We start from the raw sequence: 16,655 nt of genomic DNA, 5'->3' as shown, positions 1-16,655 counted from the left end.
ATTTAAAAAGATCTTGATAGGTTTGAGCCCTGGGCTGAAAAAAAAAAGATATTTAACAGTGATAAGTACAAAGTTCTACACCCAGAGGGGAAAATCCTCAGTTATATGCACAGTTACAAAATGGGGGATACTTGGCTCAGTAATATACAAGTGAGAAAGATCTTGGAATTGTTGAAGATGAAAAGCTGAATATGAGCCAACAGTGTAATGTGGTTGGAAAAAAGGCAAATGTGATTTTAGGATACATTAACAGGAGTATAGTTTCCAAATCCCATGAGGTACTAATCCTCCTCTATTCAGCACTGGTTATGTGTCATCTAGAGCAGTGGTCCCCAACCTTGGGTCTCCAGATGTTCCTGAACTTCAACTCCCATAAATCCTGGCCAGCAGAGGTGGTGGTGAAGGCTTCTGGAAGTTGTAGTCCAGGAACATCTGGAGGCCCAAGGTTGGGGACCACTGATCTAGAGTACTGTGTCCATATGTTAAGAAAGATGCCAACAAACTGGAGCAAGTTCAGTGGAGGGCAACAAGGACGATCAGGGGACTGGAAACCAACCCCTATGAGGAATGTCTGAAAGAACTGGGCATGTTTAGGCTTCAGAGAAGAAGACTGAGGGAAGATATAATAGCACTTTTCAAATACTTGAAAGGTACAGAGGAGGCGTAGGATCATTTCTTGATCATCCCAGAGTGCAGGACACATTAGAATAGGCTCAAGCTACAGGAAGCCAGATTTATGCTGAATATCAGGCCAAATTTATTAAGGACAATGGAAGTGGTGAGTGTCAGCAAACACGGGTTCGAAAACACACGTGTAAGCCTGGACAGAGAGCAATCAGGAGTTTGCACATGCTAAAATGGGCTGAGTGAGTCCAAGCTCAGCTAGCCATGCTACAACATTCCCTCTTACAAGTCTGCCCACATAAGATGCCCTTGTGCCCTTTCTCTATTGCTGAAATAAAACCATGTGGGCTTTGTAGTCCTGAGACTCATCTTGCACCACAGGCAGGACTCTAAGTAAGCTAGGCCGAGGCAGCACTCTCAGATGACCCTATGACAAGTGTACTGTTCAGAAAACCAATTGAGTTTTATAATCTTTAATTTATTAAAGAATAAGCATGTTACTAAGTATCAAGGCCAAATTAAACCAAAGCAAATAAACTAGCATTGTGCTGGTTAGTTACAAAGATGTAGTGAGGCAAAGAAAACATGAAAAATATGCAAATGTCCAAAAACCTTACAAAAATACAAAAAGCCATTAAAAAGAATAAAAACAGTTCCAGTCCAATAATTCATTAGTAAAAACAAAATAATCCAAGTAGGTTATAAAAAGGCTATAGTCCTCAGTGATCCTGTAGAACAAGAATCCTGTACTAAAAAGAAAAATTCAGTAAAAGTCCCATCATCCTTAGAAAAGAAAAATCCAGTAAATCTACCATACTCCTTACAAAATTACAAGAGCATAGTCCATATGGAGTATCCCAAGAAAAGAAGTTCATAAAGAGTATTCCATGGGTAACAGTCCATAGGAAATAGTCCATGCATAGTCCTTAGGAAAAAGCCCATAAGTCCAAGGGTAATCCAGTATAGTAAAGGTTAGTCCCATGTGTCACGAATGAATGAAGAGTCGGTCTTGAATGACAATGTCCATAGGCAAAAAGTTCCTTTTTCAAGAGTAACTGGCAAGGGCTTATCGCACCTTCCCACGATGTCATCCAACCAGAGTTCATTACTAGGCAAACAGTCCTGTTGCACCACATGACTTCTTTCCCATACACACCAGATGTTATTTGGGTTTACTGTGGTTTCGCAAAGAGTCACAACAATTCCCATCTAATCACACCGAGTCCTTTTCTCAGGCTATCAGAATAACATTCTCTCTGCTCGCCTAGAAAACAACCTGTCAGCATAGCAAAGATACTTTATACAAAGAAACAAGATGGAACCTCTCTTGCTCATTTCTTAATTACAAAACCCCATATTCCTTAAAAGATTTTAACTCAAAAACCCATCTCATCACAGTGAGTGTACAGGCGTTCAAGAGAAAATTGGATAATCATCTGTCAGATCTTTTTTTATTTGTACCCCTGCACCGAGCAAAGGGTTGGACATGCAACTCAATTATTTTATGATTATATGATCACTTAAATGAGTCCAGGAAACTTTAGCTTATTTTAGCTTTAATTCATCTAAATTGCTTCTTTGTTTCATATGCATAAAAAATTAACAAGCCAAAATTGAATACATACAATATGGAAGTTAGAAGCACATTTACTTCAGTTATATGAGAATCAATCTTGCACCTATGAAAAAAGCTGTAAGTGCAAAAGCTTGAATCATATACAAGTTATCTACATCCTTACAAGTATGAAATGTTACAGACAAGAAAGACTCCAAATTATAAAAGGCAAAATGTAAGCAGTAGGCAGTACACTTAAGTCATGTTTTAGAAATGTTTCAAAATACATGAATTTTTCAAAAATCATGTAGTCTTTAAAATTATAAGCAAGAACTTAAATCAAGCAGTTATAACAATTTTTCAAAATTGGAGGAGTATGAAAAGTACAGTATGAACATACTTTAAGCATCAAAAAGAGCAAGGAGAATGCTTTAATTACATTTTTAAATGCAGGTGCTTAAAACCATTAAAAAGGCACTGTACAAAAAAGCAGAGAATATGTACCTCAGAGAAAGATTATATTTCCAAAAATGCTATTGTTTTAAGCATTATAGTTTTGAGCAATTCTTTAGTCTTTCATATACTGTACTGTATCCAGGCACACATGAAAAATATTAGGTTTTCCACTGTAGCTATTACTGTTTGTCAGTTTGTATCTATGGAGGGAAATCCATGTTAGATACCTCTGTGCTGCTGTGACTTACTTCTCAGTTTCCTGCTAACAGTTTTACTGTGTATTTTGTACTTTTCTCAGTATTTTAATGTACTAAGGTAAACAAGTAGGTATCCACGCACGCAACTGGCAGCCGCTGTGGTGGGTAAAATGGAAATTCTAATGAGCCTCTCTTACAGTGCAGAAAATGTTGATAAGGTTGTTTTGAAAATAAGAAAACTAGTTTCATAATTGAAATGTAAATAAACTATTTTCTATGGGTTTCACTCTGGTAGAGAAATATATGCTTTTTCTATTGCTTCTACCAGGTTTGCAAACCATATCAGTTACAATGTGCTTTGCTGGTCTTGTAGAGCCAATAGATTTTTACATTATGTTGTTAGTCTGATGAAATTAGCTATTTGTCCTGAACTCTAACAGGCATTCTGTACATTAATGTTCCAACCTCAATTTTATGATCACATCTCACATTTCTAGGATTACAATTCTTATAATCCCCTTAATAATTTTAACATTTCATTTATGCCAGAGTCGAAAATTTGACAAATTGCTGTTGGTTAAAGGCAAATAGCCACTACTTACAGAGATTTTGGGGTGCAGATGCCATGTGTACAATGCAACAAAGTCACATGCACCTCAAAATCATCAAAGGAAGACTTTGATCAGTGGTGATTTGCTTCTGCTGCTGCTGCTGTCATTGCCACTGTGTATGTGAAGCTGCACAGCAGGATTTCAGCCATTGAGTTTGGGCTAATAATGAAGCATCAAAGTAGAAATTCAGAAAAGCTGAAGGAAAGGCTGAAGAAAGAGACAAATTCTAGTGCAGAGCGATACACATGGTTGCCACCCGAGTAGAGTTGGTAATGAAAGCCATTAGAATTGCAGAAGCTATCCAGGGACAGTATGTAGAGAGCTGTCCAGGGACAATATGTGGTTAAGAACAGAACCCTAAAAGATTGGAAGTGCGTGCGTGTGTGCGCTGCACAGAGGAAGAGTTTCTGTCCATGGAAACACTAACAGATTCAACACATAAAAAGAGTGTGTACAGAAGGCAAAACTCCAGAGACCTACTGCAAAAAGGGAATCCATGAGGAGTGATTAAATTTGTATCAAAAACTAGGGGGACCAAGAAAACAGATAGAATAGAGACATCTTAATACAAAGATCATTAGTGATTTTTGTGAGCTTCACTGGAGTGCTGAGTGCAGTTTCAGTAAAGAACAGAGGAAATCCATATCTGAGAGAGTAAGACTAGAGTTGTGTGAACAAAAGAGTATAGGAAGTTGCCTTATAATGAGTCAGACTGTTGATCCATCTTATCTCACTGTTACCTATACTGATTGGCAGTAATTCATCAGGGTTTCAGACAACTGTCAGCCCTTTCTGAAGAAGTCAAAGATTGAGTAAGCTTGGGAACTTTGGAGGCACATATGTGCTTGACTACAAAGTTATGGGTCTTATGCTGGGAGACATGATCAGGATGATAGGATCTTGAAAGCAAAGAGTGAAACCTAATGATAGTAATTTTTTGTGGTAGATGGATAGGATGTGTATCAAATGGATTAATAGATGATGTAGTAAGAATAGGGGAGGTGATGGTGTGTCTGGTTCAGTGAGGTAAAAGCTAGAGATTGAACATGTGGTAAAGGGGCAAACACTTGGAATTAGTGAGTAGTGGGAACTATCTGAATATCTGCATATATTGAGTGTCTTATTCATGTTACTTCTTTGATAACAAATGTATGAGATTTTTAAACATGAAAACCTTAGTTTTAGGATGGAAATACATAAATACAAGACATAAAGCACTGCAAATCTTTGTTGCAGGATGATAAATGGAGTAGAGATTTTGATCCCAAACTCCAGAATCTATTGCGAGAGTTAGAGGCTGGTTTAGGTTCTGTTCTGAGAAGAACAGATACTACTTATACAGGCACCAAATACCGGGAAGATGATGTTCAAGGTATGTAACTTGTTATTTATAGGTAGCAATTTTTAAATTAAAAATGGATTACATAAAATGGATTACATAGAAGAGTATCATAAAGGAACTGGTTATTTTAGACATCATTTATGAAGTATATTCTCCTGATTTTAGTAAAGTATGCTTTCAAATAAATATTATTAGAATATTAGTGTAAAGACTGGCTGTAGTTTTAAATGCTGAGTCAGTTTTCACATTGCTAATGAAAGTAACTAGCTATGCATGGTTTGTAATAGCCTTTAGTCTAGTGTAGTGAGCACTTGAAGTAAGTTACACAGCAGTCAGAATTGTATATACTATATTCATCTCACATTATTAAATACTTAGCTCTCTGCGCTTACCTACTGTAGTAGTGCAGCTCTTCAGCCTGCTGAAGAACTATTCCTGTTCCATTCCTATGAGACAAGGTTGTGCCACAGCAGGGGCAGGAATAGTCCTATAATACCGTCCCTTTTGGGCTGTTTGTCATTAGCTTCAAATTATGAGCTACAGACTTAGGCCCTGCTTGGTAAGGCTGGTGAAGATGGCACTTCAGGTGTCAAACACAGAAACACACTTAAATAGATTAAAGACCCTGAACTTCGGGAATGATTACATGGATTAGTGTTTTTTTTTAACAAATCAGCTTAGCTCCCCTTGATTTCCATGACCATACTGAGATGTCTGTTTATTTATTTATTTGTTTTATATACCACCCATCTAGAACATGTCTATTCTGGTCGGTTTGCATATAAAAATAAACTAAGATAAAATTCAGATTAATCCAAGATGGGAAAGGAAAAAAGAAGAAAAAGAAGAAGAGGGAAAAAAATAAAAGAAAAGGGGAGATAGGCTAGGTAATGGCTGCAGGGAAGGCCTGCCTGTATAGCCATGTCGTCAGGTTAGTCTGGAAGGACCTCAGGAGAGAGCCAGGTGGATCTCTACAGGTAAGTTGTTCCAAAGGCAATGGGCCACCGCCGAGAAGGCCTGATTCCTAGTTTTTCTCCACTGGGCCTCTCTTGGTGTTAGGCCCCTCAGTCGTCCAGCTTGACTGGAGCGGGTGATGCAGGTAGTTTCATGGCCTTGGAGTTAATGTTCACAAACAACTTTTATCATTCTAGATTTCCAAATAAACATGCATAACATTGAGCATGATGGAAATTTATTAATATAAATATAAATGTTGCATCTCTTAACACCCTTTCTAGTTCATTATATGCATATCGATACAAAATCCTACAGAACTCTGAAAGTTGTCTTTTCTTCCCCCAGCAATACTTTCACCAAATGATGAGTTTCAGTTCTGGATAGAACGTGCTCAGCGTGGAAGCAAGTCCTCTAGCAAGGAGAGAGCGTCTCAATTTAAAGAGTTATTTGAAGGCATTGCATATGTGTGTTGTTTTATTAATTCATCAATCTTCAAAAGAAATCACAGGAGGGCATTTGATACATATGTAGAACATATATCACAAGATATAAAAATATAGATTTAGTTTTGCTGCTTATATTTTTATGCTCCACTCTAACATGATGGGTCAGTTCCAGTTGTGGCTTCATGCTAGTGGAAAGGGCTTTTTGCAGCTCAAGATAAAGTACCTAATTTTTAATGATCTCCACACTTTTTTTTCATCTCCCAGCTTGAGGTATTCTATTATTCTTCTAAAGGGGCTCCAAATCCAAGTGAGGAGGTCTGAAACACAAAGTGCTACAATAGATAAGAAGTCTTAGCAAAAAAAAAAAAAAAAAAAAAAAAAAAAAAAAAAAAAGTTTATTACCTTGAATTAGCAGAACTGCTTACTTGCCATTAATGCAAAGCCATTGTTGGGTACAGCTTGATAGTCCCAGCCCACAGCTCTATGTCCCTGGTGGGTTCTCAAGGCTAGCCATGACAAGCTGAGTTATGCAAGTTTGCATGGGAACCCTCCTTACATAGAAATGTATTTAATATTTTCATCAAACTTTCTGGAAGGCTAGAAGGATGATAACCCATAGGCATTGATCTCTTGATTGTTTTTACTCACTGTGAATTTTTTTGGGGAATCTCAGATTGAAGCCTGATGTAATGTTATCCTTTCTTTGACATTATGACTGGTGAAGTGGCTTATTGGGAAGTAATGGCTGTCATTCCTCAGCAGTGTTTCAGGAGAAAGGGTATTTGGCTTCTTACCATGGTAGTGCAAGATAGAGTGTTAGATTAGCACTGTACATGTGCAGGTGCAGAGTAAGCATGTACAATATCTTTTATCTTGAAACATCTGCTCCTAAGGGTTTTTTACCCTCTTCCCATCATTAATACTGAATTCCTCAGGCACCATCTCGCAAGCTGCCATTGTTTTCTGGAGGACATTTGGAAAATTCATCTAAGAAGCAGTCTGGGAATAATTCAAATAACATAAATTCTGTTGGTACAGAAAACAGGCCCAGTTTAATATATTAGTTCATAAAGAAATAGGGTTGTATATTCCAGAATAAGAATGGGGCATCATTAGTAGTGAATGCATACTGAGTTACAATTATGTGTATAACTATTGTTTTTCAAGCATGTTCCCTATCTCCAAAGGCTTCTGAGCGTACCTACAGAATGAGTAATTGCTGCAAAGATTAAACAATTATTATGACAAACTGAGAATATTTGTATTGAAATTTCTGTATGCAGAATTTTCATAGGAATGTCCTTGAGTAGGTTGTTTAAGATTACCATTCTATTTTTAGAAATTCATGGTCTGAAAATGTCCAATGCACTTCTAGGATTATTACAATTTGGACAGCCTCTCTTTATTTGAAGTTGTGGATTTAGTAGAAACTACACGTGATACTGTTGATGATGTGTGGAGACAGACAGATTATGAACCTTTTCCACAGCCACGCATGCAAAATCTTTTGGATGTCATAGGTAAGACTCTAAGTAAAAAGTTTCTGTTGCGATTTGTAGCTTTTAAATAAGAACTGTGTGATTAGCATACAAGCTATTGTTCTTTTGTTGTGCCAGTAAAATAAGTTCCATCATTGTTATCTTAGTATATTTATGGTTCATCAGACATGAAAAAGGAATGTAATGTAGAACAGATTTTGCAGTGTATCATCCCACTTTGCTTTCATTGCTAGTGAATGATCTTGCTTGACCAGGAGTAGATTCCATAAGGTTTAGAGGGAATCAGGTTTTCTAAATAAGTGTTCTTAACATTTGCCAGCTATTCTGTGCAAATAAAGCTATAGTCTGAAGTCTGATGATCCAACATATTTAGTCTTCTTGTAGTGAAATATTGTTTTAGAAACCAAGTCTTGGTTTTCTTCACCTTTTAAAAGATCTGACTGGATGCTTTCAATATTATTTGTGGGCTTGTGAAATATACTGCTCAGAGTTTTTAAAAAAGGTATCTGCGGGTTTTTTCATGTGTCTGATGAAAGTTTTAAAATTATATAGCATTAGATAAAAGTACAGATGAAACAAGGAAATTCAACACATATCAGGAAAGGACAACATCTATTTAATTAGGTCTAAAATGAATGTGTTAAGGAAAATGTGCCTTTTTAAAATATTAGATGAATGAAAGGCTTGTATTTAGAATTTCATATTGAGATGGGCAGGAATTTGGAGGCATTTCTGGATATCTAGATATGTGGTGGCTGACTATTATATAAGTCTTATTCTTTTGGTGTTTGAACCAGCTAAGCTATATGAGACATTGCTATTAATTTGTCTGTGATTGCTGATATAACTGTAGGAAGGTTTCTTGTATTCTGAGTTGAATGATTAAATCTGTGTGCAGGGCATTGTTGTATTAGAGGTATGATCTGAAGCCAGATATAGCGATGGAGAACTTGAATCACAGACAAAGAAAGTACAGCATTTTTAGCATAGTTAATTTACAGAATGTTTGTATGTGTTTCTAGCTGGCTCTCTTGGAAGGTTTGTTCAGAAGAAATTGGGCACTTTTAACCTATGGGAGGATTCATTTCACATTGTGAAAGAAAATCTGAAGGCTGGCATCATGATTTGTGAACAGTGGGTTTCTGCCTGCGATCATCTTACAGGGCAACTCTGGCAGCGTTATACTCCACATTTATGGCAAGCTGAGAAATATGTTCCTGAAACACTTAGTAAACTTGGTAAACGCCTTGAAGAGGTATCATTGTCATTTGTTTTGCTGTTAGGGTGGGCATAAATAGTATTTTGATGTCTCTGGAATAAACTCCCTCCCCTCCGAGATCCGTTTGGCTCCCTTGCTGGGCATTTTTAAAAACCAACTCAAGACCTGGTTATATAGACAGGCCTTCTCTCCGGGCATTACTTAACTTATTTCTTTTTTCTATTTTTAACTATCGTCTTTTGTATAAATGTTGAAAATTGTCAATATTTATTAACTGTTTTTACTCTGTGTTTGTGAGCTGCCCAGAGTAGACTATGTCTAAATGGGTGGCATATAAGTTTAATAAATAAATAAATAAAATTAAAAAAATAGTTCTGGGGAGCTGATTTATATTGAGACCATGTGCTAGAAAAGAATATCCTGTCCATTCTTCTTTTTTGATAAAAATATGCTGTGTTCTTTACTGCTGCTTATGGTTTAATTAGAGAAAAATTCAGAAAAAAAGTGGAGGTATTGCTAAAGTACAGGCCTGTAGTGCTTTATCTAGCTGAGTTGATCACTTATCTCTATTGTCTGCTCTAGCATATTTATGAAACCATAGGATATTTTTTATTAGCGATGAAAGAAAATACTGTATTAAATGGACTAATACTTTGGCTCGATATTAGGCAGCTGCTTATGTTCACAAAGAACAAAAATCGTAATGTTGGATAAGATAAAATATTGTGTGAAGGGCTCAGAGTCCAGGGATATAGCATATATTACATAAACGGAAGACTATAGAATTGTCATCTCCACAAAAAGGAATCTTACTTAACAGGACAGGGAAGTCTTAGGCTGACTAAAAAATGGCTGAGCTGTGCATCTACCTTGATATTAATTGATATTAATGATCTTTGTACATGGAATTTTCATGACCTTCTCTGGCAGACATGTAGAATGTACACTTATCATTTGGGATTTTACTACCACCACCACCACCACCACTACTACTACTACAATGATTGTTGTTCTTTATTATATATTCCCCTCATCTTTGTGCTTCTAAATACTGCTCAAGATGACTTACACTTGTGCAACATAAAAAGTATATATAATCAGTGAAATCAAATAAAACATACAAGAGCATAAAAATAATCTCGGTAAGTCTGTAGACAGAGTCATCCCAAATGATTAGGCAATTTAAAACATGCATCTTGAAAGTTTTGAGAGTGGACATTGTGTGCAGCTCCAGGGAACGTACATTCCACAGTCTGGAAATGACACAGGAGAAGACATTGTTTTTAGGTGCATCCCCTAAAGTTCAGTTGCGATCCATGTAACTAAATAGTTTCCCCATTGGCCATAGGCTATAATGGTACATTATTGGCCTTATTATTGGCCTTAGTACAAATGGTACTGTTGCACATGATCATATAATACTAAAATGAAAGACATTAGCATGAATTGTCAATATATTGAATTAACGTACAACCAAATGTTATGAGATGAGATTTCTGTTCTTTTCATCAGATGGTTGATTTTAATAAAAAATTCTGTCATTTTTAATGGGTTGGTATTGAAAGCTCCTTTGCCTATAAGATTTGTTGCTTTCAGTACAATTATTTGGCAAAGTGTTGCAAGTGATGACATCGTATGTACAGTTTCACTGTTCCTTTTCTATTATAGGTTCTATCTATTAGAACACTTCATGAGAAACTTACATATTTTTTGCCAACGGGTGAACAGCAAGCTCTACATCTTGCCCAGGTGTTTGAGCCATTTGCTGGTTTGAATCCTGTGCACTATAATCCTTATACAGAGGTATGACATTTGTATCTTGTTTTCCTAGTCTGTGCTCCTTTATTTGAAAATGTTTCAAATGAAAATGTATCAAACTTAACCAGAATTCTCTGTTTCTAGCCTTTGTGGAAAGCAGCACTACGTCAGTATGAACGAGTGATTGCTCCAGCAGAACAAAAAATAGCAAGCAAACTGAAAACGTATCTTTCAGAAATTGAAGATAGTCCACAACAGGTAAGCATTTTTTTAATATGAAGATTTCATCAGTGGCATACTTTGGAATTTAGAAGTACAGGTATATCTCTTATAAATAATACAAATATGGAATTCCTGGTCATTTCCTTATTATTTTTCAAAGTTATCTAGTATGCCATAGGGAAGACTGAATTCTGGCTTTAAAAGCAATTCCTTTTTTTTGGTCTCCCGTTTTAAATTGAATGTTATTTATTTTTCAGTGAGTAATTTTTATTTTTATTTAGCTTTTTAATGGCTAAAATCCTATTGCTTAGTATAGTACAGTGGTGCCTCAATGAACGTCCTGACTTAGGACCATTTCGAGTTATGACCAGCTCCGGCTGCAAAATTTTGCTTTGACTTGCGGCCGAAGCTTCCAGTTATGGACAGAAAAAGGCAGGGGGAAAAGGCAGGAAATTCAAATTGCTAACCGTTGGTAGGCGAAGCGGCTGCTTCTTTGTAGCTCTTTCGCTCCAACAGTTAGAGTGAGTGCAAACGGAGAAGGCTTCGGACTGCCTGGTAAGGTAAGGTGCTGCTTCCTGCTTTAAAAAAATGTTCTGGGTGAGTTTTGCAGCATGATTTTGTGCTGGGGGGTTATGTTTCTATGCTGTGATAGGTCTTGGGGGGTTGTTTGTTTTTTGGGTTTTCCCCCCATTTCTGATGGGTCTTGGGGGTTTGTTTGCTTTTGGGTCCCCCCATTTCCGATGGCTCTTGGAGGGTTTGCTTGCTTTTTGTTCCCCCCCATTTCCGATGGGTCTTGGGGGGTTTGCTTGCTTTTTGGTTTTCCCCCTACTTCCGATGTGTTTGGGGGTTGTTTATTTTTTGGGGTCCCCCCATTTCCGATGGGTCTTGGGGGAGTTGCTTGCTTTTTGCTTTGCTTTCTTTGGATTTCTGATTGGTTTTGCACGCTTTGTTTTGGGTGGTTTGCTTGCTTTTTGGGTTTTTAATTGCCAAATAGGTTCATATGGAAGGAGGCAGTCCTTCAGGTATCCAGGGCCCAAGCCGTTTAGGGCTTTATACATCAAAACAAGCACTTTGAATTGGGCCCGGGCAGCGACTGGTACCCAATATAATTTGAACAGAATTGGCCTGATGTGCTGCTTTCTGCTTTTAAAAAATGTTCTGTGTGGGTTTTGCGGCATGATTTTGGGTTGGGGGGGTTATGTTTCTATTCTGTGATGGGTCTTGGGGAGTTGTTTGTTTTTTGGGTTTTCCCCCTCATTTCTGATGGGTCTTGGGGGTTTGTTTGCTTTTTGAGGTTTTAACATTTTAAAAATTCATTTGCTTTTTGCTTTGCTTTTTTTGCATTTGCGATCAGTCTTGCATGTTTCCCTTGCTTTTTGCTTTGCTTTCTTTGCATTTCCGATCAGTCTTGCACACTTCCCTTGCTTTTCTCTCCCCCCCCACTTCGGCCAGAAAGGATTAATTGTGTTTCCAATGGGTCTTGCAGTGATTTTTTTTGGTGATTTTTTCCCCTTCAGCTGGAATGGATTAATTGCATTTCAGTGCATTCCTATGGGAAATGGTGCTTCGACTTACGGCCATTTCAAGTTACGACTGGAGTTCCAGAACCAATTAAGTTCATAAGTCGAGGCACCACTGTAAAATGTATTCACATATGCCCATTGATTCAATTGAGATTTAAAACTCCTCTGTAAGTTCCATTGATTCAATGGGCCTACTCTAACTACTATGTATTTTACCACAGCGAGTCACAGTTGCAATAGGCCCATTTGAATGAATGGAATTTATAGAGGAGTTGCTTCACCAAATCCTCATTGATCCAGTGGGCCTGCTCTAGTGTAATTTATTATGTTAAGTATAATTTATTATGTTAAGTATAATGGATTTTGTCCATTATATTGGGAATTATCTTGTGGCCAAAACAATAAATGAACTGTGGCATAACTCATAGCCTTCTGGGTAATTCTGTAGTGTTAGCCTTGTCATCATTTGTAAAGTCTAATAAAGTAAAAATAAATAATAAATAAAGTCAGGTTTGCTTTATTAGATTAAATAATTAAATGTTTATATTATAGATATATTGGTAATGAACACCAGTTTGATAATTTATTTCATTGCATTTAGTGGCAAATATTTTTTATATTTCTAGCTTCTTCAGGCATTTCAGAAATATAAGGAGTTAGTAAGACGCCCAAGTATTAGCAAAGAATTGCTGTTAGAAAGAGAGACTTTGCTGGCAAAACTTCAAGACTCAGTCAAAGGTAGATGTATATCTTTTATATACATACAATATTTCTGAATAGCAATTAAACAACTGTTTGTATTCGCGAAGGCTTTCACGGCCGAGATCTAATGGTTGTTGTGGGTTTTTCGGGCTTCTTGGCCGTGTTCTGAAAGTGGTTCTTCCTAACGTTTCGCCAGTCTCTGTGGCCGGCATCTTCAGAGGACAGCAAACTGTTATTTTTTAAGAAGTGTAATCATAAATATTTTTCTCAGAATCGGATGTGCTCTTTCATAATTTGTATATACATTTATACTTGGGTGTACACTTCTGTATCTTCCCATATTTTTGTTTAGATCTGCATTCTACCAAGTTCAGGTTCGTATTTAAATCTTGCAGTTTCTAACTCCATCAGATTTTTTGGGTTGGGATATCATTGAAAGACCAAAGTTTTGATTGGCTGTGTAATAAAATGCTCATTTTTTTTCATTTAAGACCAATTCTACAGAATTGATGATTATGCTAAAAGTGTTGGAAAACTATGAAATACTAATCAGACAATTTTTGCATTATGTTAAATATTAACAGAAAAACTTTGGCAATTTTTGAAGCTGTCTGCAGTATTCGCTAATGCTTTCTTTGATGCTGTTTAAATAGATTATCAAACCGATTTTGAGACACGATGCCATGGTACTCCTGGTGAAGCATCAGGACCACTTTCAGGCAAAAATCTTTCTGAAGTTGTGAATAATATTGTTTGGGTGCGTCAGCTACAGTTGAAGGTATGAATTTAAATTCATGATTTGGTTCATGTTATGGATCTTGTTAGTATATAGGGAAATTGTGTAGATCTTGTTAATATAGAGTACTTGAGTTTTAACTGTAATTGATTCATGCATTGAGCAGGGCAGTTAGATGGCCTTACAGGCTCCTTTCAACTCACTTATTCTATAATTCTGTGAATGGTCTGCTGTCTTGTCTGCTTGTGCATGGGAGTAGCTAGTAGAAAGGAATGCCACAGGTTCTATGGAGTGCTATGCACCGGAGGATCCACAGGGCACAGGATAATTACCCAGTCAGAGTTGCACTGCCTAATTATGTATAGAATTTCATCACTGTATATTATTTGATTTCTTAAGTTGCAGTTATGTGCTCCTTATGTAAAATCTTTGATGTTTGATAGTTTACATTATGCTGGTGATTGCACAGTTTGATCAGCTTTGGTAATTTGGAACAAAATCTGTTCTGTGTCAGGTGTATGAAATTATGGGTGCACTAGCCTTTGGAAATGCTAAGAAGGTGGAGAGTTTGAGGACTTCAGCTAGATGGCTGGAATCCTATTATGTTTCTATGCTGGCATAATAATAATAATATAATTTATTGTCATTGTAAGTATATACACAGTATACCATACAACGAAATAATACAGTCAGCATTAATTTTGGTACAGTGGTGGCCCACATAGCGTCGATAATTCGTTCTGGAAAAATCGTCGCTATCTGGATTCGTCGCTATGCGAAAAGAAAAAGCCCATAGGAATGCACTAAAACCCATTTAATGCGTTCCTATGGGCAAAAAACTCACCGTTATGCGAAAATCCTCCATATGGCTGCCATTTTCGCTGCCCGGTAAGCGAGGAATCCGGGTGAAAACACAGCGGGTGGCCATTTTTTTCCGGCAGCCATTTTGGAACCGCCGATCAGCTGTTTTTGAAACATCGCTATGTGAAAATCGGTAAGCGAAACAGCTTACCGATAATCGCAAAGCGATTTTTTACCATTGGGAACATCACAATGCCATCGCTTTTGTGATCGCAAAAACCAAATCGCTATGCGATTTCGTTGTTAACCGAGGCGCTCATTAAGCGAGGCACCATTGTACAATTCAACTTGAGGCATTTCACTGCTGAAATTTATGCTGATTGGGTTACATCACTGGGTATAACTGATGTGATTCTGGCTAATATCTTCAATGTTTTCAAGTATAAGGAAAGGCATACTGGATCAAATAAAATCTCAAAATGGTGCTCATGGTGAGCAGTGCTTTGACTTAACATGTAGTGCTGCTACAAGTAAAAAAATGCACTCTACACCTGAACCTCTGTGTTTTGTGTATCTGAGGTGGATGATGCCATTAAGATTGCAGAGGCCCTTCTTTGGGACCTGTCTGGATTTCAAAACTTTCTACAAAATGCAAATGAACTTCTGGAACATTTTAAGGTCTATGAGCAAGAACAATTTGATGACTGGTCCAGGGACATACAATCAGGTTTATCAAACCCAAAGTCTGGACTTTGGTAAGTACAACATTGGGTAAGAACAGTTGTGACACAATTCTTTTGATATCACTTGCCAGTCTGTCACTGCCGAAGAAAATAATCAAAAGGCTGTGCTCTTTCAGGGATGTTCAGTAAAGAGAGGAGCAGCATCTGTTTTGGCGAACCCTTCCCCAAGTGATATTATTGGGCTCTTGCTATGTTAATTGCATGTCACTGGGGGGAGAGTTGGAGTGGCTACCAAGAGACAGGAACATGTGACACAGCATCATTCTCTCTTAGGTGCCTATGCAAAATTAAGAGGTTTATACTGATAGCTGTGGTATAATTTTGTCATCTCTGGAAATCGGAAAAGACAATGATGAAAAGATTTGAGTCACTCTTGTTTACACATTTTATGAATGTGTTACTGTTATAGTTTAGAATAGAATCAGTAGCTAAAATCCTGTTGCTTTTTATACAAGTGGAAGGCAAACAGTGTAACATTCAGTCACTTCTAGCTGGCAGTTAATATGTTGCTGCTGGGTTTCTCAGGAGTGCATATGCTTGCTAGCTTGGTACATGCTTGAGAATCCTAGTGGGGACTTGATAACTGCCAGCTAGAAGTGAGTAAATGTTACACTGTTTGCCTTCCGCTAGCATGAAAAGCAACAGGATTTCAGCTAGTCTTTCAGATGTATTGGTTAACGTAGATATTCTTACTTATTTATTTAACTTATATGCCGCCCGCACTACTCAAAGGTCTCTGGGTGGCTTACAACAATTTGATTTCAATAAAAAGATAAAAACACTTAAAATACAATTAAAAATACAGTGCTCTAAAAATTGCCATCAGGACCCACAGTTGATATTTCAGTTAAAAACCTTCTGGAACAGGAAAGGTTTGACTTGGTGCCGAAACGTCATCAACATTGGCGCCAGACGAATCTCAGTCGGGAGGGCATTCCATAGTCTGGGGGCAGCTACTGAAAAGGCCCTTTGTCTACAAGCCATCCCTCTGACCTCCTTGAAGGATGGCTCTTTCAAGAGGGCCCCCTGGCTAGATCTTAATTGCTGGGTAGGTTCATATGGAAGGGGACAGTCCTTCGGGTATCCAGAGCCCAAGCCGGTACGGGCTTTATACGTCAAAACAAGCACTTTGAATTGGGCCCGGGCAGCAACTGGTAGCCAATATAATTTGAACAGAATTGGCCTGTTCAAATTATCCCTCATCCAGTCCATTATCAGGTCCAGACATGAGTTCAGCACAGAAACTGCCTCACCTGGATTGGTG

At 37.5% G+C, this 16,655-nt stretch overlaps 1 protein-coding gene across 2 annotated transcripts in view; it reads left to right on the top strand.

Moving 5' to 3' along the window:
* The window catches only part of DYNC2H1 (dynein cytoplasmic 2 heavy chain 1), a 190,117-nt gene that overhangs the window by 7,967 nt on the left and 165,495 nt on the right, over positions 1-16,655 (top strand). For both annotated transcript variants that reach the window (XM_072993639.2, XM_072993638.2), the window contains exons 4-12: positions 4,680-4,815; positions 6,088-6,206; positions 7,564-7,708; positions 8,710-8,942; positions 10,575-10,709; positions 10,809-10,922; positions 13,036-13,147; positions 13,765-13,889; positions 15,228-15,403. In XM_072993639.2, coding sequence (XP_072849740.2) covers positions 4,680-4,815; positions 6,088-6,206; positions 7,564-7,708; positions 8,710-8,942; positions 10,575-10,709; positions 10,809-10,922; positions 13,036-13,147; positions 13,765-13,889; positions 15,228-15,403 — 1,295 coding nt within the window. The remainder of the gene's footprint in view (positions 1-4,679; positions 4,816-6,087; positions 6,207-7,563; positions 7,709-8,709; positions 8,943-10,574; positions 10,710-10,808; positions 10,923-13,035; positions 13,148-13,764; positions 13,890-15,227; positions 15,404-16,655) is intronic.

The sequence above is a fragment of the Pogona vitticeps genome, chromosome 3 (assembly GCF_051106095.1).
Source record: "Pogona vitticeps strain Pit_001003342236 chromosome 3, PviZW2.1, whole genome shotgun sequence".
In the NCBI taxonomy this organism is placed as follows: Eukaryota; Metazoa; Chordata; class Lepidosauria; order Squamata; family Agamidae; genus Pogona; species Pogona vitticeps.
This window is presented reverse-complemented; position numbering and strand designations above follow the sequence as displayed.